The sequence below is a fragment of the Garra rufa genome, chromosome 4, assembly GCF_049309525.1.
Source record: "Garra rufa chromosome 4, GarRuf1.0, whole genome shotgun sequence".
NCBI classification, from domain to species: domain Eukaryota; kingdom Metazoa; phylum Chordata; class Actinopteri; order Cypriniformes; family Cyprinidae; genus Garra; species Garra rufa.
In genome coordinates, this window is record NC_133364.1 from 947,900 (window position 1) to 975,621 (window position 27,722).

General features: G+C 34.0%; 1 protein-coding gene across 6 annotated transcripts in view; it reads right to left on the minus strand.

Moving 5' to 3' along the window:
- LOC141333346 (DENN domain-containing protein 5B) overlaps positions 1–27,722 on the minus strand; it is a 53,908-nt gene that overhangs the window by 11,142 nt on the left and 15,044 nt on the right. For 2 of the 6 annotated variants that reach the window (XM_073838327.1, XM_073838326.1), the window contains exons 2-11: positions 24,610–24,669; positions 17,403–17,512; positions 13,641–14,367; positions 11,644–11,831; positions 7,271–7,846; positions 6,194–6,425; positions 4,435–4,585; positions 2,913–3,003; positions 1,177–1,284; positions 606–737 (exon numbers count right to left, since the gene is read on the minus strand). In XM_073838327.1, coding sequence (XP_073694428.1) covers positions 606–737; positions 1,177–1,284; positions 2,913–3,003; positions 4,435–4,585; positions 6,194–6,425; positions 7,271–7,846; positions 11,644–11,831; positions 13,641–14,367; positions 17,403–17,512; positions 24,610–24,669 — 2,375 coding nt within the window. The remainder of the gene's footprint in view (positions 1–605; positions 738–1,176; positions 1,285–2,912; positions 3,004–4,434; positions 4,586–6,193; positions 6,426–7,270; positions 7,847–11,643; positions 11,832–13,640; positions 14,368–17,402; positions 17,513–24,609; positions 24,670–27,722) is intronic. The other 4 variants (XM_073838330.1, XM_073838329.1, XM_073838328.1 and 1 more) reach the window with 3 other exon arrangements.

Genomic DNA, 27,722 nt, shown 5'->3' on the forward strand with positions numbered 1-27,722 from the left:
TAAAAAAAAATATTTTTTTTATTGTTTAAAAAAAAAATATTTAAAACACTAAATGCTAGTACATTTAAGCATCACAATATTTTAACGTGCAGTATCAAAAATGGACATTCATTTAAAGATTTGCTAAAAACTAAAAATTTAAAAACAATTTAGTTGTTAAGTTTTAACGAATTTTAAGTGCTCTTTAAGAGATCACAAATGTAACTGAATATGAAAAAGCTTGAAATTAACATATATAATTAAATAGCCAATTTAGTCAATGTCAAAAAATTTCAATTACAAAAATATGTTTGTTCCACTATCCTTGTGGGGACATCCATGGGTGCAATGTATTTTATACTGTCCACACTGTATTTTCTATCCCCTTAACCTACCCCTAACCCTAAACCTAACCCTTAGAGGGAACTTTCTGCATTTTTACATTCTCAAAAAAAACTCATTCTGCATGATTTATAAGCTTATTCCCCCATGGGGACCTCAATTTAGGTCCCCACCGTGACACAAGTTCTCACCAGTCTGTGTGTACTCAGGTTTAGGTCCCCACCAGGATATAAAAACAAGCCCACGCACGCACACACACTACTTTCATCTAAACTCATGCTGACCTTCATTTTGCATTCTTTCAGTAAACCCTCCACAAACTTCCAGTTGGTCTGAGCGATGACCGCAGGGGACAGGTCTGATAGTTTGGGTTGTCTCAGGTTCTTCCCCAGGTTACGGGCCTCCTGCATGTACTTCTACACAAAGACATCAAGACACAGACATTTAAGAAACCAAACACATTTAGAAAGCTTTAAATACACCTTGCTTGTTTGAATCAAGCATCTGTTAAAAAGTTTTTATTTGCATCAATACATTCTCTTTAAAGGAAAAAACAAGATAAACTGAGCTACAACAGGGGGTTGATTACAAAGCATAGGATTTTATTCTTTGTTTCAGGGTCCTGTGGGATTTAGGACTGCTGAGTGACTGGGTCAGTAAACACACAATTCTAAAACTCCGGTTTATAAGAGTGTGTGGGAATATCCAGGGGAAGGATTGTGTGCAGCAGAGATCAAAGGTCACTGTGTGTCTGAAGGGAGGGGCTTTGAGGAATTCCGACATCTGGGAGGTGTTTGTTAAAGGGCATGTTAGGAATGTTTTAAGTCGGTCATATAATGGCAGGCCTCCACATACCAGACAGCAGGCCGAGAAGGACTTTTTAGGCGGTTTAATAGGTGGGGGTGGCGCCTTATCCCACTCCCAGAAAGCCATAGAGTTCTGCAGGAGCAAACACCCCTCCACCTGCCGTGAGGTGGTACGGCCCACACAGCATACAAACGCACACAGAAACCATGAAGAAACAATAGAAAAGGAAAGAAAAAAAGCAGCATGCACATGAAGGCGAGGCAATCAGACAAGAAAAAAAGCCAGAAGACACTTGAGAAAGAAAACGCAAGCTTGGAGACAAATGAAGAAATGAGAACAGACAGACTCACAAAAAGCCCAAGTGGCCTTTGCATTAAGCATGATTCATCAGGAGCCATTTACAAGTCAAATGACATGTAAATCACTTACAGCCCTGTGGACCATTTATGTGATTCAGACATCACGAATCTGTGATTTATGTAGAATTACTGTTCATTATCATATTTGTAAGTAATAGTTGACGTAAAATTATGTAAAAAATCTTGCTGTTTCTATGACGTGTTCATGAGATACGTAGCAATGTCTAATACCTGTATAAATCATTGTTTTTGAGTGAAAAAACTAAATTCATCAACTAATTTTATTTACACAGCTGTTCTGAATTATTCATTCAGAGATTTGGTTGTAATGGCTCTCGGTTATTTATCAGTAAATGACAATTTTATATACTACATGAGTTATTTTAGCGGTATTTATGTAACATTATTGTATTTATTAATATTTTGAGTCACCTTTCATTTTTATTTTTATTTGTGTGCTTTTATCAGTTACAAATTATATATACTTTCATCTTTAGCTTTAATTTTTATTAATTTTTAGATATGTTGCCTTGGCATCTAACTAAATAATAATTTTCCCAAGGTTATTTAAGCTTAATCTTTTCATCTAATATTTATATTTTATTTTAGCTTTATTTCAGTTACTATAATAAAAAGCATTTTATTAAAAATGCTGGGTTAAAAACAACCTAGCACTGGATGAAATAAGGACAAACTATATTTCTAAATGTTTTAAATGTTTAACCCAGCCTTTTGGTTAGTTGGTTAGGATGAAACCCAAAATAGGTTGTAAATTAACAATCAGACAGATAATTACTACAGCCATCAGCAATAATTAAAAGGTGAACATTTCTTAATAAACTATTTAAACATGTTAATTTATTCAACTTATTATTAAATGTTAATGTATTGAACATTAATAAATCTTTATTTCCAATTTAATTTGGGTTTATTTTAAGCAAGAAATACAGACATTTTTTTAAAAACAGTTGAGTAAAATAAAACTACCTAGAAGGCCGTGTTAAACATTTAACTTAACCACTGGGTCAAAATGACCCAATTTTTTGTTTTTAACCCAGCAAATTTTAGAGAGTGGTGTTTTTCACAGCTTTTATCGTAATTGCATGGTTTTCAGAAGTTCTTCCTTTGTGTTAAATGAAAGAAAGAAAGTCTTACGGGTTTGAAACATGAGGGAAAGAAGACAGAATTATAATTTTTGGATGAGCTACCTTTTATTTACTTTGTGAATCTGCCAACAATCAGCTTTATCTACCATCTGACAAATGAGGCCATATGAAAGCACCAGTATAAAAGAGATGGATTAAGTAAAAACACTCAAGATGGAAGGAATTACATAAAACGTCTGTGCTAATCAATGGCTGCACACAGAAGATGAAAAGAAAAAGAGAAAGAGAGACTGAAGAAGAAGAAAAGTTTGAGTCTCACCTCTTTGAGGTCATTATCCAGCACAAGATGGTCGTTGTGTTGTCTGTGTCGGTCCACTCTGCGCTGAGTCGAGCATGTGCGATTGGACCACCTGATCAAAAGGTTGCTTTTTAGACTATCCCACACACTGATACAAGCTTTAATGAGTTCACTTTACATTTACTTTGTGACGTGAAAAAAACATTAAAGACAGATAAATACAGTGGAAGTCAAAAGTTTACATACACCTTGCAGAATTTGCATAAGAGGGATGATACATGATACATGTTATTTTTTATTTAGTACTAACCTGAATAAGATATTTCCCTCAAAAGATGTTTACATATAGTCCATAAGAGAAAACAAGTTGAATTTATAAAAATGACCCCGTTCAAAAGTTTACATACACTTGATTCTTAATACTGAGTTTTTTTGGTTTTGGTTTTAATGATAGTTGTTTGTGAGCCCCTTTTTTGTCCTAAACAGTTAAACTGCCTGCTCTTCTTCAGAAAAGTCATTCAGGTCCCACAATTCTTTGGTTTTTTAACCTTTTTGTGTATTTGAACCCTTTCAAACAATGCCTGTATAATTTTGAGATCCATCTTTACACACTGAAGACAACTGAGGCACTCATATGAAACTATTACAGAAGGTTGAAACGCTTACTAATGCTTGAGAAGAAAAAAAACCCCGATGCATTAAGAGCCAGAGGGAAAAAACTTCTTGAATTTAAAGATCAGGGTAAATTTGACAGAATGAAAATGTGTGCATTTTTCTTATTTTGCCTAAATATCATATTTTTTTATTTAGTACTGCCCTTCAGAAGCTACAGAAGATACTTACATGTTCCCCAGAAGACAAAATTCAGAAAAAAAAGGTCAAATTTACCCTGATCTTTAAATTTAAAATGTTTTTTCCTCTGGCTCTTAATGCATCGCATGTTTCCTTCTGAAGCATCAGTGAGTGTTTGTACCTTCAGTAATAGTCCCATATGTGTCCCTCCATTGTCCTCAGTGTGAAAAGATGGATCTCAAAATCATACAGTCATTGTTGAAAATGCTGAAAAACCAAAGAATTTGTGGGACAAGGGACAAATGAACAACTATCCCTAAACAAAAAACAGCTGTGGATCATTCAGGTAACAACACAGTATTCATAATCAAATGTACGTAAACTTCTGAACAGAGAAATTTTTATAAATTCAACTATTCTTTTCTCTTGTGGACTTTTATGTGAAATATCTTATTCAGGTCAGTACTAAATATAAAACATGCATTTTGTATCATCCCTGTTATTTTGGTAAAATAATTTGCAGATTCTGCAAGGTGTATGTAAACTTCTGACTTCAGCTGTAAATAAATAGACAATAATAAATTATTTTTAATGCTTGAATATAGAAGTGCAACTAAAAACAGATGGACTGCAGCATCTGTTGTAGTTAAAAACAGAGCTTTTAAATTATTATTGACACTGAAGTGTTACATGCTCCACACTAAATTGTCAATCTCTCATATTAGTGTCATGTGCCATAAAGAGGACTCACTTGTTGTTGGTAGGCCCTGTGGCGAGCACATCAGCCTGTAGTTTGGGGAAGAAGCCCTGCTGGTATTTTCCTTGGCCAATCTTCATATCTAGCAAATGAGGATGGATAGCTGTGTGGTCGATCTTTCTCAGCCGTTGCTCTATGGCCTGGGCTGGAGAGGAGAAACACAGATCGAGGGAGAGGGGTCATGCATTGTGTCGTGACAGCTTGAGACTTGTTTACTGCCTAGCATAAAACAATCAATGTTACTTCCATAATGCATTTTGTTTTCAATAACGTGCATGTCTTATACGGCATCTGTGGGCAGTGTGCTATTTTAGAAGCACATTTTTTAACCCAGAACAGCAGTATCCATCTTCCAGTAGTGACCTACAGCGTGACAAGAGGTTATTGGCCTAACAATGGTACTGAGGGCTTAGCGTGCAGATGCACACTCAACAATATTCAGCACACATACACACAGGCTTCCCAAGATGGCACAATACAGCGCCAGGCGCCCGTTCTTTTCTTTTCAGCATTTGGCAGCCTTTCAAAAGCGCTCCATTCATATGACTCATTTGAGGACACACTCTTCAGTTCTTTCACTCTGTGCTCCTCTCCTCATTTTTTAACCACTTCTGCTTTCTTTCCCCCTCCCTCCGTCTCCTCGGCCCCTCAGCCGCCCTCTTGAACTGTCACTCTCTATAATCATCTCGGCAAATAAGCAGCAGTGATTTTTTTTCTTACAGGGTTCATTAAAATTGAAATATACAATTTGTAGTGACAGAGCAGTGATGGGGGAATAACCATTGGTTCAGAAAAACGAATGATGAAAGGTGCTCTGCTGTGGATGTGATTGCACAAAACTCAGTAAGGCATAAAATTAGCAATGCAGCAAAACACAATAATTTCCGAATCTGTTTATAGAGACAAGAAAAACACCAAACACAATATAAACCACCCAACAGTAAACTAATTTCAAAGATCTCAAAATTGAATCAACATGAAATGGCATTTGCACTTCTTTTTACTTACCAAAATATGTAATTATAGAAAGTACTGCTTTTATTTAGCAAGGATGCTTTAAATTGATCAAAAGTTGATGAGAAAGACATTTACAATGTTACAAAAGATTTATATTTCTTTTTTTATACATCAAAGAAACCTGAAAAAAAAAAAATCTACTCAGCTGTTTTCAACAATGATATTAATAAATGTTTTTTGGGTAGCAAATCAGAATATTAGAATGGTTTCTGAAGGATCATGCGACTGGAGTAATGATAAAAATTCAGCTTTGAAATCACAGGAATAAATTACATTTTAAAATATCTTCAAATAGAAAACAGTCATTTTAAATAGTAAAAATATTTCAAAATTTTACTGTTTTTGCTGTACGTTGGATCAAATAAACTTTGGTTTGGTGAGCAGAAGTCTTCTTATATAAAAAATTTTATTGTTCAAAAACTTTTGACTGACAGTGTAAATAGGGACAATTTTGATGTCATGTTGCTTTAAAGGTGAAAAGTGTCATTTCTGGGCTAAGTAAAAAAACTTTTGTTTTTTTCACTTTTTGATCTGCCCATCTGGATATTGTTTCGAAAAAGAGCTATTGGTTAGTCTCAAACCATTGAGAGAACGACATGTTGAGCAACGTTTTGAAAGTTAAAAATCATACTTTAAACGGCTTAAACAGTTTACTTAAACACATTAAACTGTATTAAAACAATAAATACATTTGGCTTAATATATATTATGAAAAATAAATCTCAATGTTTCTTACCCGACTCTTTGAGGAAAGTGCATTTTTGGTAAACAGATGAGCGCAAGCTGGGTGCACGAACATTGTAGAGACGGGCCTTCTCAATGCGTCCATCAAACACTCGTAAGAGGGGTTCTTTCTCCTCCCACTGAGACATGATCTTGTTGTCGATGAAGGTGGCAAACATTTGCGTTTCGATGAAATGGGACAGGAAGGGCAAGTACGGTTCTGGCTGATCGGAAAGGAACGAGGCCTGAAGAGAAATCAAATCAAAAGAACATAAATAGATGTACCTTCTGAAATTTTTTGATGAAAACTTTGGTACAAGACCAGCAAAAGTGGCAAAACTAGACTAAAAACATATAGTATTAAAGGATTAGTTCATTCCTAATAAGAAATTAAGGTTTTTGAGGCAAATGTTGCAGGATTTTTCTCCATATAGTGGACTTCAATAGGAATCAATGGGTTAAATTGCAGTTTCAAAGGATCTTATCTAGCGAAATGATTGGTCATTTCTAAAAAAATGTTTAAGTTTATATACTTTTTAACCACAAGTGCTCATCTGCCACTAGCTTGACATGCATTACATAGTCGTGCTGGAAAGGTCACAGTTGGTTAGTTCTCCATCTGTGTACTTTGGTTCAAATAGGTAATGTAGGGCTAAAAACTCAATATCATGTTCTCTTCCAACTTCAAAATCCAATATCGTTGTTTTAAAGGGTGTTTGACTTTCTTTGCACGTTCGCTTTGTGCTTTTCAACAGGACAGCATAATGTGTGATATCAAGCTGGTGCAAGATGAGCATTTGTGGTTAAAAAGTATATAAACTTTCCAATCATTTCGCTAGATAAGACCCTTATTCCTTGTCTGGGTTCATGTAAAACCCTTTGACGCTGTATTTAAACTGCAATTTGGACCAGCAATCCACTGATCCTCATTGAAGTCCACTATATGGAGAAAAATCCTGGAATTTTTTCCTCAAAAACTTTAATTTCCTTTCAATGAAGAAAGACAGACATGAACTTGTTGGATGACATAGGGTTGAGTAAATTATAAGAAATTTTTCAAGTGTCTATAAGTGTGTAACACATCTGTCACCTTGTCAAAGTTGTGCATTTGCTCTCTGTTTGTCAGCCAGGACTCCAAATCCGGCGAGTTCTGAATCACAAACGATTCATAATCCGCAAACATTGTTGCAAAGCGAGCAGCGAACACCTCCCTCAGCTGCACGTTCAGTTTAGCGTTCCTCAGCTCCTCTTCCTCTGCAGGAGACCTACCTCCCACGCTCTCCTCGCCTACGGCCTTCTGCCCTGAAGCCAAAGCCTCCAGGCGAGCAACTTTCACCCCAGTCCTTTTGGCCAGAGCCTGCAGCCGCTCTAGAGTCGGGTTTCCTTGAAGAAGTTCCAGCACGTCCAGCGCCTCTCCTCCGAGGTTGCCGTTCCTCCTGTCATCCACTAACTCACTCAGAGATGTGCTCTTCAGCTCCTTCTCCAGCGTGAAGGTCTGCGTGCTGACAGATGGTTCAGGGGAGGTTTTGCCCCCCTCCGGAGGCAGACCAAAACTTAGCAATACCTCAGTGAGTTCCTGAATGAATTCGGTCTTGTTGGGGAACTGAGGGAAGTCTTCAGGCAGCTCAATGCAGTGGTTGTCGATGTCAACAAAGCACAGGTTCGCCTGAGGAGAGAAAAAGAGCCATGCAAATTAACATTTACGCTTCAAGACACACATTTAAATCTGCAAAGGTAGGGGTTCAAGTTTTGCTGTGCAGCGCTTTTGTTTAAATATGTCACCGGGTTGATTTTTGTTAAATTACACTTCAATTTATAGTATAATGCAGCAATAAACAAGAATGCGGTGACAAAGGAAATCTGTGCTTGTGTGAGTACATATATGGGTCAATGACAAACAGATAAATGTTTTGAAGTAAAATGAGTGCACAAAAAATGAGTGGCATGGTATGTTTTGGTTTTAAAGGCAGAAAATTTGGATCTTGGTTAAACATTTAATCAAAAATAGCCTCCTTTAATCACTATATTAAAGGAATATCACCCCATATCAATATGTTCATGTCTTTCTGTCTTTAGTTGCAAAGAAATTAAGGTTTTTGAGGAAAACATTTCAGGATTTTTCTCCATATAGTGGACTTCAATGGGAGCCAATAGGTTGAAGGTCCAAACTGCAGTTTCAATGCGGCTACAAAGGGCTCTAAATGAGCCCAGCTGAGGAATAAGGGACTTATCTAGCAAAACGATTGGCCATTTTCTTAAAACTTGTATACTTTTTAACCACAAATGCTCATCTTTTTAGAAAATGGCTGATGGTTTCACTAGATAAGACCCTTATTCCTCAACTGGGATCGTGTAGAGCCCTTTGAAGCTGCACTAAGACTACAATTTGGACCTTCAAACCGCTGATCCCCATTGAAGTCCACTATATGGAGAAAAATCCCGAAATGTTTTCCTCAAAAGAATTACAATTAAAAATTCAATTTCTAACTGAAGACAGACAGACATGAAGATATTGGATGGCATGGGGCTGAGTAAATTATTAAAAACAAACCAAAAAAAAAACGAATGACAATGAAACCAAACCAAACGCAAATGAAAGCAAACCCAAGCGAAAACAAATGTAAACAAAACAAATGAAAGCAAATGAAACCAGGCACAACAAAACAAAGCCAAACAAAAATAAACAAAAAGACAATTTTTTTTAAGTGAAATCAAACGAAAGCCAAAAAAGCCAAGCAAAGGCGAATGAAACCAAACAAAACAAACACATGAAAATTGAAGCAAACATATTTTACTATTATTTAGTAATAAAATAAACAAAACAGAATAGAAATATAAGAAAAACAAAACAAACAGTCTAAGATTTAACCAAACAAGAAGCAAACAAACCCAAGCAAAACCAAACCAATATGAAAAAACTAAACAAAAAACAAACAATAGATACTAAGCCAGGCAAAACCAAACAATGGAAACAATAAAAAAAGGAAGCATTTTGTATTTATTATTCATTTAGCAATAGTAAATAGAATAAAACCAAATATAGAAATAAAAACAAATAAAAAAAGGATGCAAACAAAAACAAACAAAGCCAATGGAAACCAAACAAAATGAAAATATAAGCAAACATATTTTGTACTTATTTTATCATTTAATAAAAAAGAATAAAGAAATAAAAACTAAACAAACAAAAAGGATGAAAACGAAACCAAACGAATATGAACAAAACAAATGAAAGCAAACTAAACTAACTGGGTTGGTACGTCTACATCATGTGTGATCTTTCCAACATGACAATGTAATGAGTGTCGAGCTAGTGCAAGATGAGCATTTTTTGTTAAAAATATATATACATTTAATTTTTTTTTTTTTTTTTAGAAAATCGCCTATTGTTTTGCTTGTTTTGATAAGAGCCCTTTTCCTCGACTGGAATCGCGTAGAGCCCTTTAAAGCTGCACTAAAACTACAATTTGGACCTTAAACCTGCTGATCCCCATTAAAGTCCACTATATGGAGAAAAATCCTGAACTGTTTTCCTCAAAAACCTTAATTTCTTTTTGACTGAAGAAAGAAAGACATGAACATCTTGGATAACATGGGGGTGAGTAAATTATTAGGAAATATGTATTCTGGAAGTAAAATTATCCTTTAACATGAAGATTATATTACAAACTAACATTGTGATGTGCCAAACAAAGCACAAATGCTTGCTGGGAAATTACAGTACTCAAACACGCACACACACATTGACCCAAAGCTGCAATAGCAAATCAACAGCTATACTGACCTAATAACCAAAGCCAACATCTGGAATTAGGTTAAATCAATCCAGTGGATCATTAGAAATCTTACTGTGTGACACACTGATGTTCAGTCACATGCAATGCAGCTCATGCAGTCAAAATGCCCTCAAGTAAGTGAGTGAGTGAGTGAGAGAGTGACCTTGTTGCTGTAAAAATAAATCAGTCAAGCAGAACTGTCCGTTCTGTCAGGCTACAACGCTGACAGCCTGTCGGAAAGAAGCATTGAGGCCGGTAAGCATATGTTTGACCTGGCTAAATAAAAACACTATTTTTTTCCTATTTAAAAAAGGTATTTCCAGATGCCTTAATGTGAATGTGTGCACATGTAGATTGATTTCTGATCAGAATAATTCTGTTCTCAAATGGGCAATAGACAGGAGCTAAAGCATGATAATTTAACTAAATCCCACTGTGAGCTTTCTTCAGAGTGCTGTTACACAAGGACATATCGGAAAACCTCAAGTGGTTTTGAAACAAGGACAAGTAAACGCTTTTGAGGAGAACAGCATTTTAGCAGAATCTAGCCTCAAGAGATGACTACAGAAAAGGCAATCCTAAAATGCCCTGTAACAAGGTGAGCGGAAAAAAAGTGAAAAAGTGAAGACAAAATGGAAACAATCACAGAATTTTATTGCATTTATTATATTACTGTGCATTTTAAAGGAATACTAAACCCACAAATTTAAATTAGATCATTAATTACTCACCCTCATGTCAACTTTTAAGACCTTAGTTCATCTTTAGAACACAAATTAAGATATTTTGGATGAAATCCGAGAGCTTTCTGACCCTGCATAGACAGCAATGCAACCGACACATTCAAGGCCCAGAAAGGTAGTAAGGACATTGTTAAAATAGTCCATTTGTCAGCAGTGGTTCAACCATAGCTTTATGAAGCTATGAGAATACTTTTGGAGTGCAAAGAAAACAAAAACATTGATGTCCTTACAACCTTTCTAGGTCTTGAACATGTCAGCTGCGTTGCTGTCTATGCAGGGTCAGAAAGCTCTTGGACTTCATCAAAAATCATTTTATAGACTTTTTCAAAAGTATTTTAGAATCTTACAGACCCTACAATTTTAAACAATACTTTGTATAAACGGAACTGCAAAAATGAACAGTAAAAAGGAAACCCAAGCTGTTTTTTCAAAATGAGCCATCTCCTCTCTTGTTCCCCTTCGCTCTCGCTCTCGTTGTCATTAGACTTTTTTTTCTGGGTCAGACTGACTTCAAAGAGAATGCATAGCAGGGAATCTGAATGTGGAGGTTACGGAAAATGGGATTTAGGGATGAGGATGTGGGGAAGCCTTGCAGCATCCCGACAGACAAACCATGAATAATTAACCTCTGCTAAGAATTCTGATACAGCACGACACAAAGAAACGAAAGCTCTGAAGCAAATGATACACGTCGAACAGGGAAGCACTGTATACCTGTATCTCTCCAAGAAGTAAGAGGGAAACAAGGACTGCCTTACATACTGGTTAGGCTATTTTCAGTAAAGGCCTCTGGTGCTTTTTAAAGACATTGAGGGCGTTCTAATATGCAGATCATCCATCGACATGAGCCAATCCGGCTCCAGCCTCTTAAAAAACAGCCCACTGGATTTCTAAGTGGCTGTGGTGAGATAAAGTGTGTGAATGTGCAGGTTTGTGCAGGTTACCTCTTGAGGCAGCTCTAGTTTGGAGCGGTCTGTGCCCTCTTTGGACTGCAGGCCCATGAGATACGGCACAGGGGCGTCCAGGAAGTGCAGAAGAGAAGCGGGAAGGATGGGCACATACACATGCTGCCACTGGAACGGGAACAGCAACGTTGTGATCCCCTCCGCGACCGCCATGAGCCTCTGATAATCTAGACATACATAACACAAGCAAAAGTCAACATAACTTTAAATGACTAAATAAATTATCATATGGAATCATTATACAATACAAAGTAGTAATTAAAAAATGTGTCAAAGTTTGTTTTTGCCAGTAGCAAGTGAACTATTTTATGTTTTTTTGGTCAACATAAAAGTTAATTATCTAGTTGCTAATCATCTAGTTGATACCTAACACATCAGTGAAGATAGTAACCATAAATTATGTTAAAATTCCTAAAATTGGCTAGCAAATCTGTTGTATTGAACCATCAAAGTCATTTTTTTCTATGTGCATTTGGCACTTGATCTTGATGATGGTTCAATTTGAAGTTAAATTAGATGAAAGGTAACTCATCACTGTATGATGGACTTTCAAAAAAAGGGCAATGTGATAATTAATAGATGTTTCTCATAAAAATCTCATCATTTGTTTATAAGGAGAACAGTCAGAGGAATTCATTAGCATGTGTATCAGCTTGTGTTTGCTGAAAAGCATATGTGCTGCAGCAGGGTAATGTAATATTCATTAGGCTCCTCCACATTCACTCAGTCTCTACATCAAAGGCCCGGCAAAGATGCATTTGCCAGCATCAGAACTCAAATTTAAATGCTTAAATAAGAGATAAACGGATCTGCATACAGTCAAGACTTGAGTCATCAGGGTGCAAATTCAAACAAAAACAGATTGTGAGCTTGATATAAAAGTAGATCTTGTCAATTGGTTAATACATTTACAATTGAATTTCATTAATTAAACCACAAAATTATTGTGGCATTAAGACATTTAATCATTAGAAATTGACAGTACAATAATCTATATATTGTTTGGAAACACTGCCAACGCGAAAGCGAAGCCAAACGAAAGCAAAAAAAGCCAAGCAAAACCGAACAAAACCACACAAAACAAGCAGGACAAACAAAAGCAAACAAAACCAGGAGAAACTTTTGTTTCCAGGGAAGGAAACGAAAAGCAAGATCAAAGGGGTATGAACAAAAACAAACAAAAGCAAGAAAAAAAATCCGAACAAACAGGCTCAAACAACCAATATCAAACAAAATGCAAAAATGAAACAAAACAAAAGCATAAATAAAAAAAATAATGAAAGCAAATTTAACCAGGCAAAACCAAAAAGAACGAAAGCAAACAAAACAAGAAACAAACAAAAGCTATCAAAACCAAACAGATGAAAGCAAACAAAAAAGATCAAAACAAATGAAAGCAAAGCCAAACAAAATCAAACAAGACCAAGCAAAACTGAATGAAACCAAATAAAATGGGCTAAACAAACTAAACCAAATAAAACGAAAGCAAACAAAATCAGGCACAACCAAACAAAACCAAGTCAAATGAAAGCAAACAATACTAAGAACCAAACAAGAGATAAAACTAAGTAAAGAGAAACCACACAAAACAAATAAATGATAATAAAAGCAAAGTCAGACATGCACAACCAATCAAATTGGAACAAAACAAAAAAACAAATGAAACCATGTGAAACCAAACAAAGTGAAATCAAACAAGGCCAAAAACAAATGAAAGCGAAGCCAAACGAAAAGCAAACAAAGCCAAGCAAAACTGAACAAAAGCAAACAAGCGGAACAAACAAAAGCAAAGAAAACCAGGAAAAACTAAAGGGAAGGAAACAAAAAGCAAGATCAAAGGGGTATGAACAAAAACAAACGAAAGCAAGCAAAAGTGGAAAAATCTGGAACAGACAGGCTCAAACAACCAATATCAAACAAAATGCAAAAATGAAACAAAAACCACATTTTCTAAGTTAAAATTTTAGCTTTCTTACCTTGTGAGTAGAGAAGGATCTGCATCTCTAGTAGGACACATGTAAAAATCTGCACCAGATTCTCCACTCCCAACAACTGGAAGGCCTCACTCAGTGGGAAATCAGCCAGCGGCAGCTCCCCAACACCAGGCCTCTGGCACAGGACAGGTTCGTACACTCCGTGGAACTTTAAAGAGCGTCCGGGCGGTGGCAAAGGTACTTCATAGAGGATGTTGTAGATGTAGCTTTCCAGAGGAAGCGGGGGTGGCTGATGGGAGATGACAGCACGGTGCACCTGGGACAGAAAGCGTCTACAGGCGTGCATGAAGGGCATAGGCGTGATTAGACAGATAGCTTTGGACACATACAGAGTGTCGCGAACAGAGTCGTAGCCTTCGCTCGAACAGCCACAGCTCCTGCGGCCCGCTTGTGAGGAAGAAGTCGAGGAGGGAGACTCAACTTCATCCAGGCTGCTGGCTAAAGAGTCCATACTAGAGGAGGATGAGGATGATGAGGAAGAGGACGATGATGAAGGGCAGCTGTGGGCAGAGGTATTATGCTCCGCTTGGTGCATCTGGTGGAGCGTCTGCATGGCAGAGCAGATCTGAGGGCTGGTAACCTCTTCGTAGAAGGTGTGGACGAAACCATAAGTGCGAGATCCGTCTTCTCTCGTGATGAGGAAAGAGTGGAACTGTGGGGTGCGACTGTCACGCTGTGTTCGGAATGACAGACCTTTGGGCATGCAGAGCTGAAGAGTAAGAGAGAAAATATTGTGTTGATAAATCAATTTATAGTACATTTTCAGCTCATTTTCCCACTATGCAAGGCAAAAAAAATTTGACTCTTTTACAGGTACACTTCTGCTTCCCTATTTATGCAGCACCGTGTTGCTCACACATGCAGTGTGAATATTGTAACTTAATTTGTTATCAAATTAAGTGTCATTTAAGTGCTGTCTGAAATGGGCAAGAAGGAGAGAAAGGACAGAGAACAAAAGAATGCAGGAGTGAAAAGAAGATTAGCCAAGGGTGGAATTGAAAAATGAAAGTAATCACTGGGGGAATTTTAGCCAGGCCTTGGAGGACTGAGAACTGAAATGGAGTTCTGTGATTGCAAGCCGTCTTTCAAGAACTTTTTATGTGTGTGTATGTGTGGATATTTTTATGTGCGAACCTCTGCGAATAAGAGACTGGCCTTGAAAACTGACTCAAAAAAGACAAAACACAAAAACAAAAGCACAAAACAAGAATGATAAAATACAAAATAAAATGTATAAATGAAACCCAAAATAAATAAAACAAAACCAAAATGAAAATTAAAAAAAAAAAAAAGAATAAAGGAGGAAAGAAACAAAACAAAAATCACAAAACAAAAAAGAAACAAAATAAGCAAAAAACCATAACAAAAAAGCCTCAAAACAGATGGAATGACATGAAACAAAACTACAAAACAACCAAAAAAGATATACAAAAAACAAAAGCACAAAAGAATGATAAAAAATGAATATGAATAAACAAAACCCAAAAACAAAAACAATAGAATGATATAAAACAAAATGAAAACAAACAAAACACCACAAAACAAAAAAGAATGAAACAAAACAAAACCACAAAAAAAAAGACACAAGAAAAACAAAGCACAAAACAAGAATGATAAAATATGAAATAAATGAATAAACAAAAATGAAACACCAAAAAAAGAGAATAAAAAAAAAAGAAATAAAATGACCAAAAAAACAAAACGACAATGACAAAAAGCACAAAACAAGAATAAAACATGAAATAAAAATAGAATGATTCAAAACAAAACCACAAAAAAACAAAACAACAACAAAAAGACACAACAAAAACACAAAACATTATAAAAATTAGATGAATTAACTAAATTAATTAACCCAACACAAATAAAACAAAACAATAGAATAGAATGATACAAAACAAAATTAAAATTAAGTTCTGTGATTGCAAGCGGTCTTTCAAGCTCTTTTATGTGTGTGGATATTTTTATGTGCAAACCTCTGCCTTGAAGGAGACTGGCCTTGAAAAATGACTCAACGGGAACGTCATTACGTTTATTTCCCTCTCAAATGACGTGATGGCATCACGACTGGCAGCGCTGAACACTTCAGGTGTTCCTTTACGGAGCGAGAACACGCACAATGAGCTGTTTCCATGCCGACGTAAGCAGAGAGCCTGGGTTGAATAATTGATGCTGGTGTCACTACCGCCAAGCTTCCGTTTACGTTTGCTAATGGAAAAAACGACCTTGCAGCACGGGAACGTTAGGTCAGAGGTTTTCGTTACCTCTGCATGCTCTGGGACGGTAATGCAAGCCCTTTCGAGTGATCACTGCATGCAACCACAGAGTGAGTGAGAGTCTGTGTACAAGTTTTGACAGTCCAAATCAATGCAGATACAGATCTCTCATATGACTAATGTGAGAAATAGTGAGACTGTGTGTGGGAACCTTTATTTGCAAACTGAAAACAAACAAGTTTAGATGTGTTGGATATGACAGATTTGTTATAAAAAAAAATCAGCCTAGTCATCAAGCCTCAGCATGCACTGAAAGGCACATGTGCCACAAAGACACTTCAAACTAAACAAAACAAAAAAGACAAAAAATTAAGCAGAAAACAAGAATGATAAACTATGAAATGAACAAAACCCAAAACAAATAAAACAAAACAATAGAATGATATAAAACAAAATGAAACTACAAAACTACAACAAAAAAGACACAAAATAAAACAAAGCAATAGAATGAAACAAAACAAAATGAAAATAAACAAAACCATAAAACAAATGCATGAAAAAAGAAAAAACAAACAAACAAAAAAGCACAAAACATGGTAAAATATGAAACAAACAAATAAACAAACCCAAAACAAATACGATAAAACAAAAGAATAACACAATACAAAAAAGAAACAAAACAACCAAAAAACAAGAGAAAATAAAAAACAGACAAAAACAAAGTACAAAACAAGAATGATAAAATACAAGAAAAAAAGAAACCCAAACTAAAAAAAAAAAAACCAAGAACAAAATAATAAAGGAAAGAAACAAAACAAATGAAACAAAACAAAAAAGAAAACAAATTTAACCAAAAATTAAACAAAAAAAAACATAGTAGGAACAAAAATGACACAGAACAGATGGAATGACGGAACAAAGCCACAAAACAAAAAACAAACAAAACCACCAAAAACAAAGACATAAAAAACAAAGCACAAAACAAGAATGATAAAATCTGAAATATGAATAAACAAAACCTAAAACAAATAAAACAATAGAGTGATACAAAGCAAAATGAAAATAAACAAAACACAACAAAACTAAATAAAACAACCAAAAAACAAAACAAAACAAAAAAGACAAGAAAAACAAAAGCACAAAACAAGGATAAAATGAAATAAATGAATAAACATAACACAAAACAAATAAAACAAAACAATAGAATGACAAAAAAACTAAACGAAAATTAAACACCACAAAACAAAAATAAAAACACAAAAGCTGATACAAAATGAGATAAATAAACAAAACCCAAAACAAATAAAACAAAACCAGAATGATACAAAACAAAATAAAAATTTAACAAAACGGCACAAAACAAAAGAACGTAAATAACAAAACCACAAAACAAAAGAATGAAACAAAATCTCAAAACGGATAGAATAATACAAAACAAAAGAATGACATGAAACAATGAAAAAAAGAGGTAATAAATCAAAACCGTAAATCAAACAGTTTAAAAGTGTCAAGTACTGAAGTCACTTACCATGTTAACAGCATCCTGGTCAAATGGGTTGCACTCGATGTTCTCTGGGTAGTGGGCAAGCACTTTGGACTTGAAGGTCCGTTTGAGGGGGCTCTGATCAAAGTTTTCTCCTGCAGAAAGGAATGAGTATTAAGGAGAGTAAAGGCCTGGAAGCATCTTTTAAAAAATTCATAAGCTTTAAATGCTAAAGCATCTATGTTATGAGCATGTCTAAATTCTTATACATGGTCGTAAATAAGAAGTGGTTTGTTGTGTCTCGCAATGCATTAAACTAATAAAAGTTTCATGGTTTTGCTACTAAACTGCAAGGCCCTTTAAGAGGATGGTACAGTATGGAGTCATCCATGTGAACAAGTTAGAGGATTACATACTTTACATCTGTTCATTAGTCTAGTTGAACCTTATTAAGATGTTTACTTAAATGTGTATTTCAACAGTTACAGTAAAAAAATCCAGGATATTACTCTTTATACACACACTTTCATACCTTCCTTTCATAGCTTAATCACTTGTTGAAACAAACACTGCCTCAACATGATTACTACAGCTCTCTCAGGTATGTTGGCCAAGAGTAATCCACTTGTATTTACCTATGTGGTAAATGTGACCTACATACAACACCTGTCTCTAAGAGGATAGTGTTGGTCTGAGTAGGACTTCTTCACCCTCTAATCTTAACACTAATATACAGCTGAAGTCAAAAGTTTACATACACCTTGCAGAATCTGCAAAATGTTAATTATTTGACCAAAATAAGAGGGATCGAACAAAATGCATGTTATTTTTTATTTAGTTCTGACCTGAATAAAATATTTCACATAAAGGATGTTTACGGATAGTCCACTAGAGAAAATAATAGTTGAATTTATAAAAATGACCCTGTTCAAAAATTTACATACACTTGATTCTTATACCGTGTTGTTACCTGTATTATCCATAGCTGTGCTTTTTTGTTTAGTGATAGTTGGTCATGAGTCACTTGTTTGCCCTGAACAGTTAAACTGTCCAACAAATTCTTAGTTTTTCAGCATTTTTGTGTTTTCCAACAATGACTGTATGGTTTTGAGATTCATCTTTTCACATGGAGGACAACTGAGGGACTCACATGCAACTATTACAGAAGGTTCAAATGCTCACTGATGTTTCAGAAGAAGAAACAATGCATTAAGAGTCAGAGGGTGAAAACTTTTGAAATTTGACAATCAGGATAAATTTAACTTATTTTGTTATCTGGGAAACATGTAAATAATCTTCTGTAGCTTTTGAAAGGGCAATACCAAATAAAAAAAATATGATATTTCTGCTTTTATATTCTATTTATATTCTGTGCTTTGTGCTGCGAGATAAAGTGGACGAACTTGTCATATCTTAGCGTTGCCAGGTTTTCATTCTGGATTTTGGAGTTTACTTGTACGGCTCTGAATTGTCAAAACACTTGTCAAAATGCTTGCTTTGGATGCGAAAAACAGAAAATTTGGCTTGATCAAATTTTTACTCGATTACATTTTTATGATGGACAAAAATTTCAGAGGCACAACGTGAGGTTGTATTTTTTAACAAGCCAAAAATTTTAGACGAGAATTTCGAATATCCTGATTTTTACGAAATAGTAGTACTTTCAAATCAATTAATCGCGATTATTCATATCGAAAATAAAAGTTTGTTCACATAATACAAGTGTGTGTACTGTCTATATTTATGTGTGTGTCTATACCTTTCTACAACAGCTCTTTCTGGTTCTCGAGTGCAATATTAGAGCAATATCAGAACTCCAACAGCCATTTCACAGCTTGTAATTGTATCACTCCGTATGCGGTACTTCTTACAGCAAGTGTCATGGCCGATGCCCAAACCTAGTACAATTTTATAAATATTACCCTTTTTGTGTCACGGAATGTAGATTTAAAATGATTCCAGGTATGAATGTACTTGTTTATAGTTCTAATATGCAGTTTGTTAATAAAGATAACATCTATTTGAAAATTTGATTCTACATTTTTGGACGTGTGCACTCCAGGGCGTGAACGGCTGTTCAGCACTTATAAATCAGTTAGATTTAACCAAAACTAATTATATCTCATGTTTAACTGCCCGAGAGCGCCTGACCTTGGCCAGATCTTCTGGAATTTACCGCTGGCTCTGACGCCTCTGTAGTGGTCAAACATGAGATATAATTAGTTTTGGTTAAATCTAACGAACAGTCTTTGGTTTCATTAAATTATTGTTTGTTCCAGAGCAAATAGTTTTGGCAAAATCTCATCACGTTTACGTAAATTCAACGCTGTATATCAAAGTGCTGTCTTTATACATTTGACTACATTGCCTAGCAGCTTTTATGATGGCTGTTGTTGTTATAGTTTATTATACATTATATATTTGGTATGTTTGTTCGTGATTGTGATTTTAGTTACATTGTTCCGCCATTAGATGGCAACAGAGACTGTTTTACAAGTCAGCAGTAAAGACTTTTATACTGAAAAATAAACGCGTTAGAAGCGAAAGCTTTTGTAGTTTCAACAACAGCTAACAAATGAACTGAGCAGCGCTGTCTTCAGAAATCACCCTTAACAGATGAAAGGATATTAATGTTACGATAAAGATAACGCTTTCCTCAGTGAAGATTCAAACTAATGCTGTATTGTGAATATGAAGAATGAATGCTGTATCAGATGCAGGCAATCAAGATCGGTCAGACCCAGTGTTGTTTTCGTCAACGATGATGATGACGAAATCATTTCGTTGACGCCACTTTTTTTCATGACGATAACGAGACGATGACGAGATAAAAATGGCTCGTTGATGACTAAAACATGACGAGACGTGTGTGAGTTTTCGTTGACGAGACGAGAATAGACGAAAATGTTAGTGGGTGGTCCGTCAGACGTTTAAAATGCATGACATTTCCGCTTATTGTGCATGCCAATTAAAACTTAAGTATCTGACGCTATGGCAAGCCGTGTTAGCATTAAATACTCTTTGCTATACTAGTATGGCAAGCCGTTTTAGCATTCCAACCTTTTTTGTCTTTTATGTTCTAAAACATTCCTTCATTATTGTAATTATTGGTGAAAATAGTCGATCCGGAAGCTCACATTGTGTTGAACTATAGATATGCTATTTTCAGAACTTATAAGTGACACTACCCAACAGCAAAATACTTACTGACCTACATTAATTTGTTAAAAGACTACTTTTTCCCCTTTTTTTGACTAAAACTAGACTAAAACCTTTTTGACTTTTCGTCGACTAAAACTAGACTAAAACCTTTTTGACTTTTTCGTCGACTAAAATTGGACTAAAACTATCACATATAGAAGTGACTAAAATTTGACTAAAACTAAGAAGCATTTTAGTCCAAAAGACTAAGACTAAGACTAAATCTAAGATGGTTGTCAAAAACAACACTGGTCAGACCATCTCTCTCTCATAAAACTACATATTACAGTGAGCTTTTAATACAGTAATACAATAAGCTTACAATGAAGCAACTCAACGTTCGTTCGTTATTATTCCAGAATGACGTTTTTGAATTAGTAACGGAGGCTTGGGCTCAGCCGTTCAACTGTCAAACTCAGATTTTAATCAGCGGCAAAAGGAAGCAGTTCTGCACAAAAGAGGGTTTTTAAAAACACTCCGCTGTTGTTTCTTATGCATTTACACACTCATGTCATCAAACTGTTGTATAAACGCAAGATCACACTCGTAGATGTGAGATACGGCTGTATATCGGCACACTGTGATTACCTATGGCCGAATAAGAGCAGTGCCAATATACAGCCATATCTCACGTCTACGAGTGTAATATTGCACGAGTAGTTTATTTCGATGCGTTTAATCATGATTAAATCGCAATTAATCGATTTGACAGCACTATAAAGTATACAAAAAATTTTAAACGCATCAATAACTGCATTTGTTTAGGGAAAATATGAAAGTTCAAATCATGAAAATCACACAATGATGGTCTAAAAACAACAGGGAGGCACTGTGTCGCTTTCACCATTATGTGCGCAACAGTTTCATGAAACACAGTTGCTTTTCTGGCTCAGATGAGGTTAGTGTGTCTCAAACAGGCCGATACATGCAGCCCGCGGTGTTAGATGAAAACAGCGTAGCTTTGACAGCAAAACACAAGCGGGAACATAGATTGGAAAAGCGCCATGAACGGCGCAGATTACAGGAGCAGACAGTGTGTCATGCAGGATTTGGATCTGATGAGAGGTAAAAAGAAGAGATTTAAATCGAAAGCAAACAAGATAGAGCACGCAGCTAAGCATGAAAAGATAAACAAGACAACTAACTGATGATACTAATGTTACAAGTATCTTGATGAGATGAAAACAGCACTCAGGCACTTCGAATCTAATTCTAATTAAGAACCTATCTCATGTTTTGTCATGTATGAAGATAATTTACGGCGTGAGTCTGTGCTGTGGGGTGAACTAGCGGTGATTTGGCAGGAGAGAGTGTGTGCGACAGCCCTGGGTATTAACTAACAGGAAAGGACAGGGAGGAGGAGAAATCTACCAAAGCCCTTTATAACAGAGTCTGAGGCTGCAGGCATACACGTGAGAAAGAGAGAGACCGATATGAACACCCCATGAAGCGATAGCAGGAACAGCAGGAGAACGGCAGAAAAACAAGGCAGGGAGGGAATAAGAGACAGTCAGTGTTGCGAGAGAACAGGAACGGAGTTAAAATAACAAGCTGAGGCAAATGACCCACATTTAACTATGATGCATATCGCAAACCGAGAGACAACGAGAGGAAAATGGGGAGGAAGTAGTAAGGACTGAAAGCTAAATGACAACAATGACCCCGTTTATGCTTGGTATTCAGTCTTGGTTCATTTTAATATGTATAGCAATGTTTAATCAATCCTTGATGGATATAATAAAGTCCCGGACATTTTTCCTAACCGAACAGCCCATTTCTCTTGGAAAGACATCAAGTTACAGAAGCATAATGGGTTGCAATTCACGTTAATGTGTTTTTAATATGTCCAATCAAGTGAAGTGACAGTCAAAAACACATTACCACATTAAATTTGTATATATTATATAAGTATAAATATTACTCTAGTTGGATGCAGACGGGATAGCAAGGAAAATGGTTAGATGCAGCTTTTAACTATTAACACATTTGACTGATAAATATTAAAATAATATTAAATATAACATCAAAATTCTATTATAACTAAACAAATAAAGTTCAAGTATTAACCCATAATATATTTATTCAAAATTATAAAAAAAAATCTACTATTTATTAAATAATTCAGCATAATATAATTCTAAAATCTAAAAATTGTAAATAAATAATACAATTTTATATTTAAATATTAAAATTCACATATTAACTCACATAAAAAATAAAATACTATTATTTATGCAATAACCTACCATTATATCATTTTAAAATTAAAAAATATAAAAAAACATTTTTATATTAAAATTCTATATTTATTATTTCTTAATTTATTTATACATTTAATCAAGAAATATTACAATAAAATTATATTTATTATTTTATATATTTATTCTAAATTATTTATAAACAATAAATAAAAAAAATATTAAAATTGTACAAAATAACATTTTAATATTCAAATTCTTGGTAACACTTTACAATAAGATTCATTAGTTAAACATTAGTTAATGTATTAACTAATGTGAACTAACCATGAGCAATACATTTGTTACTGTATTTACTAACCTTTATTAACATTAGTTAACGGAAATACAGTTGTTCATTGTTTGTTCATGTTAGCTCACACTGCATTAACTAATGTTAATAATGTATTAGTAAATGTTGAAATTATCATTAACAAAGATTAATAAATGCCGTATAAGTGCAGTTCATTATTAGTTCATGTAAACGAATGTGATTAACTAATGCTAACTAATGAACCTTATTGTAAAGTGTTACCAAATTCTTTTCTAACAAATTTATTCTAAATGATCTATTCAATTATTTACCATTGTATAATTTTAAAATTCAAAAATATTCATAAACATTTAAATATTAAAATTCTTTTTATTATTATAAATTTCTTTATTTCTTTACACATTTAATCAACCAATATTACAATTATATTTTATTTTATATTTATATTTAAATGATTAAAAAATAAAAAATATTTTTTCTATAAATGAACATTATATAACTATAAAATTTAAAAGAAATACGTTTTAAAAAACAACATTTAACTATTAAAATTCAAATATTAGCTTGTTTAAAATATTAATTCTAAATGATTAAAAAATAAAATTATATTTAATCAATTTACCATTGTATAATTTTTAAATTTGCAAAAAACAAAAACAAACAAAAAAAAACATTTCAATATTAAAATTCTCTAATATTTAACCTAAATTTAAATATGAACTCTTATATTAATTCTAAATGATTTATTCAATAATTTACCATTATATAATTTTTTTAAAATAACATTTTAATATTAAACTTCTGTAATATTCAATTATTATGTATCATTTAATTGGTAAATATTACAATATAATGATGTTAAATATTTTATAATATTGAAACTTGGAAATTGGATATTAATTTTGAGATTTAATTGTGATTAGTTTAATATTTGAGAGAAATAGTGAGTTATTGATGTTTTTTTATAATTATGCTGCTTCATATGATTAAAAAAATAAAATACAATTTATTCAATAATTTACATTATATAATTTTAAAATGGTAAAATATTAAAATTGTTAAAAATAACATTTCGGGTATTAATATTCTATAATATCCATTTATACATTTCATCAATCAATATTGCAATGAAATTATATGAAATATTTTATAATATTACAATTCTAATCTTTAAATAATACCTATGCTAATAGTACAAGTGAATTTAAATTTTAAAATGTACAGTACGAAATGTGGATATTAATTTTAAGATTTTGTAATTGGTTTAATATTTGAGAGAAATAGTGAGTTATTGATGTTTTTATCCATGATGCATTCATGCTCTGATGCAGTTGGCAATCTATTTACTCACAAAATTAGAGACCCTTCAAAGTCTGTATACAAGTAGACATTTGGGTAACATACTAATACCAGGTGTAAACAGCAATCGAATCATTCGAGATGGATCGTAATACCAGGTGTAATCAGGGCCAAAGAAACAAAGAATGGGAAATAAAACTTAGGGAAGCTTAGTGGTGAGGAGGTTAATGATGAGGTTTACCTGCTGCCACGGCCTCTGGGTCCCTGCCCTGACGATCGGCCTCTAGCCATTGGTACAAAGCTGAGATGGCAAACACACAAACAGACAAACAAAAAGCAAAAATGTCAAACCAAACACAGAAATGGAGAAGCAAACAAAATGGATGCGTGACTGAATCCAAAGTGCAATGGCTTTACAGACACAGACAGCGTGTGTGTTATTTTGCAGGCTGAGCGGTGATGGAGGTGAAGTGAGACATGTTTCACAGCCTCTGCTTTGGCACAGCTTGACTGTAGGCCGTAATCTCTGCGGGGATGGAGACATCACGTTGTGCATGACCAGCAAGTGCTTGAAGAATATCTTAATGGTGGGTGTTAGAGGAATGCAACGAGGTGGTTAAGAAATATGTACATGTGCAACCTACACACACACAAATACACATTCAACCACAGCCTTCAGTGCCTCGCTGGCAAGTCATCTTCGATTTGGCCTCATATAGTTTGGATCGTCAAAACCGAATGAGTGTTTCATCTATTTCTTAAACATTTTAATATCCCAAACCCTGTCAAAAACATGTTTGGGTCTACAAATAAAAGGATAATAATAACAATAAATAAATAAATACATAAATATAAATAAAATATTACATAAATAATATGAAACTGTATTTAGGACAAGTAGTAAGTACCCTTTCTCCCCTCTTACCATAAAATAAAATAAAAATAAATTAAATTTTAATTAACTTGAATTAAATATATATATAATAAATAAAAACAAAAAAGTTAAAATTAAAATTACAATAAAATAAAACAACAACAATAAAAAATACAAAATTAAAATAAAATATGTAAATAAAATAAAGCACAATAAAATAAAACAATCATAAATAAAATGAATCAGAATTAAAATAAAATAATCATAAATAGAAAAACAAAGAAACTAAACACAATTTAAAAAATAATAGTAATAAAATAAAATCATAAATAAAATAAATTTTACAAATTAAATTTAGTTAAAATAAAACAATCCTAAATAAACTAAATGAAGCTAAATTAAAATAAAAAATAAACTTTAAAATAAATAAAAAACAATACAATGAAAAAATAAACAAAATAAAGATAATATAATGAATAAAATAAATAACACAAATTAAATAAAAATAAAACAATCATATATAAAATAAACAATTAAAAAACTAAATTAAAATAATAAAATTATCATGAAAAAAAGCAATAAAATTTAAAAAATTAAATTAAAATAAAACAATCATAAAATAAATAAAACAAAAGAAAAATGAATTTTTAAAAAACAAAGAAACAAAAAAACAATAAAAAAGTAATTAAAATAAAACCAAATGAAATAAAATTAAATTAAAATTAGCATAACTAAAATAAAAATAAAATAAAATAAAGAATGTTGTACTACTAAAACATTTGTAACTTTTTTTTTAAAAAGCATCCCAAAAAAAACCATACAACATCTGAACAGCATTATACTTCACGTCAATCAATAAATATAATTTCAATAAATAATTAATTAAATAAATGGTTCTAAGAATATGTTTATTTTATTTTAGAGAAAAAAGAAAAAAGCCAGACGTGCTGGTCTTGAGATTCACCCACACACGAAGCGACTGCTGTGTCTGCAGTGTTATGAACGGTATTTACAGGATGACTCAGCCTGTGTGTGATGAACAAACGACACTGCTGCCTGAACGTGAATCAAGCACTCTTTCAACTCACCTTAGATCATAACTACCTCAGCGCCCTGTTAAATCCAGCACCTGCCTCATTTGCAAAGATGGTGAATGTCAAATACAAGTTGGCTACTTGTGTCTACTGCCAATACGCTAATTATTAATTTCTTCAGTACATATTACAATCAAAAAAATCTGATAGCACTGCAGTCATTTTTTTTTTGCAAGTGTCCATAAAAGCAGATTTTTTTTTTGGCAGCAGTGGAAGACACTATTGGATTTGTGATATTGAGCTTCAAAGATCAAAACCACTAGCTTCGCTCTGAGCACCATTCATTTTAAAAGTGCTGATGGAAGACAGAGAAAAAGCAAGGGACGGCACACAATGTCTCCCGCAGAGCCTTTGTCCATCCTCAACAGCCTTACGTAACTGAGCTCTAGCTATGTATGTGTGTTTGTGTTTTTTCAAGTGCTGAGCGGGCACATTGTGAGCATGAAACATTGGGGTGCTTTTCCTTCTCGCAGAGTTTCGGCAGCTCCACTGTCAGCCTCATAACACATCTACTAAAGCTGTAATCCACAACAAGTCCCGGCCCGTCAAAACCTCCATGTTTTATCTTACTGCACCATAGAGATAAGCAAGAAAACCATTCACTTATACGGTTTGGTATTGAAATTTCACGGGACAAGCGGCTTGATATGACTTACTTTGAATGCAAGTGGAAGTTATGGAACAAGTCTTTCATCTCTATTTAACAGATTTAATAAGACCGTTCCAGTGTTTTATTAAGAAAAGAACATGCCATGGTTAACCTCAATCGTTCAAATACGCACAAAACAAGACAACAAAAGCACTTTTTCAGGCCATGACAAATCACTCAAGGCTGTCTAGATAATGTGGTAACTCATATCAGCCTGTTGCAGACTTTCAGGTCAAAGTTTACAGAGATTGAAACAATCTGTTTTTGTTTACATTCACTTGAAAAGTTCAATTTCAAAGTCTGACTAAAATCATATCAGTCTGTTTTTTCGTGCCTAGTCGCAGATGATTTAGAAACAAAAATGGTACTGCATACTTACAGTCTTGGATACTACATTTTTAAAGCTTTGTGTCATTTTCACCTGAGATTCAGAGTCAAGTTGCAGGGGGGGTAAAACTGACTTCAGAAAGATGGCAGCATCATAATGTTATTTTTACACAGACATTGGTAGTTATATTAATAAAATCTGTTGACTTCAGCAATCTTTGTTGCATTAAGTGCCAATGGTGACCATTCAAAAATGGGGAAACAGCACTTTAAGCTTTTCTACAAAGTTTGCATGCCTATAACTCAAGAAGTATTAAAGATATCTTATTTCCTTTTGGCATCTTGGCATCTTTATTTTTAATGCCCTTTGAGATTCAGTTCCAGATACACATGTATAGTGATGAAATCCA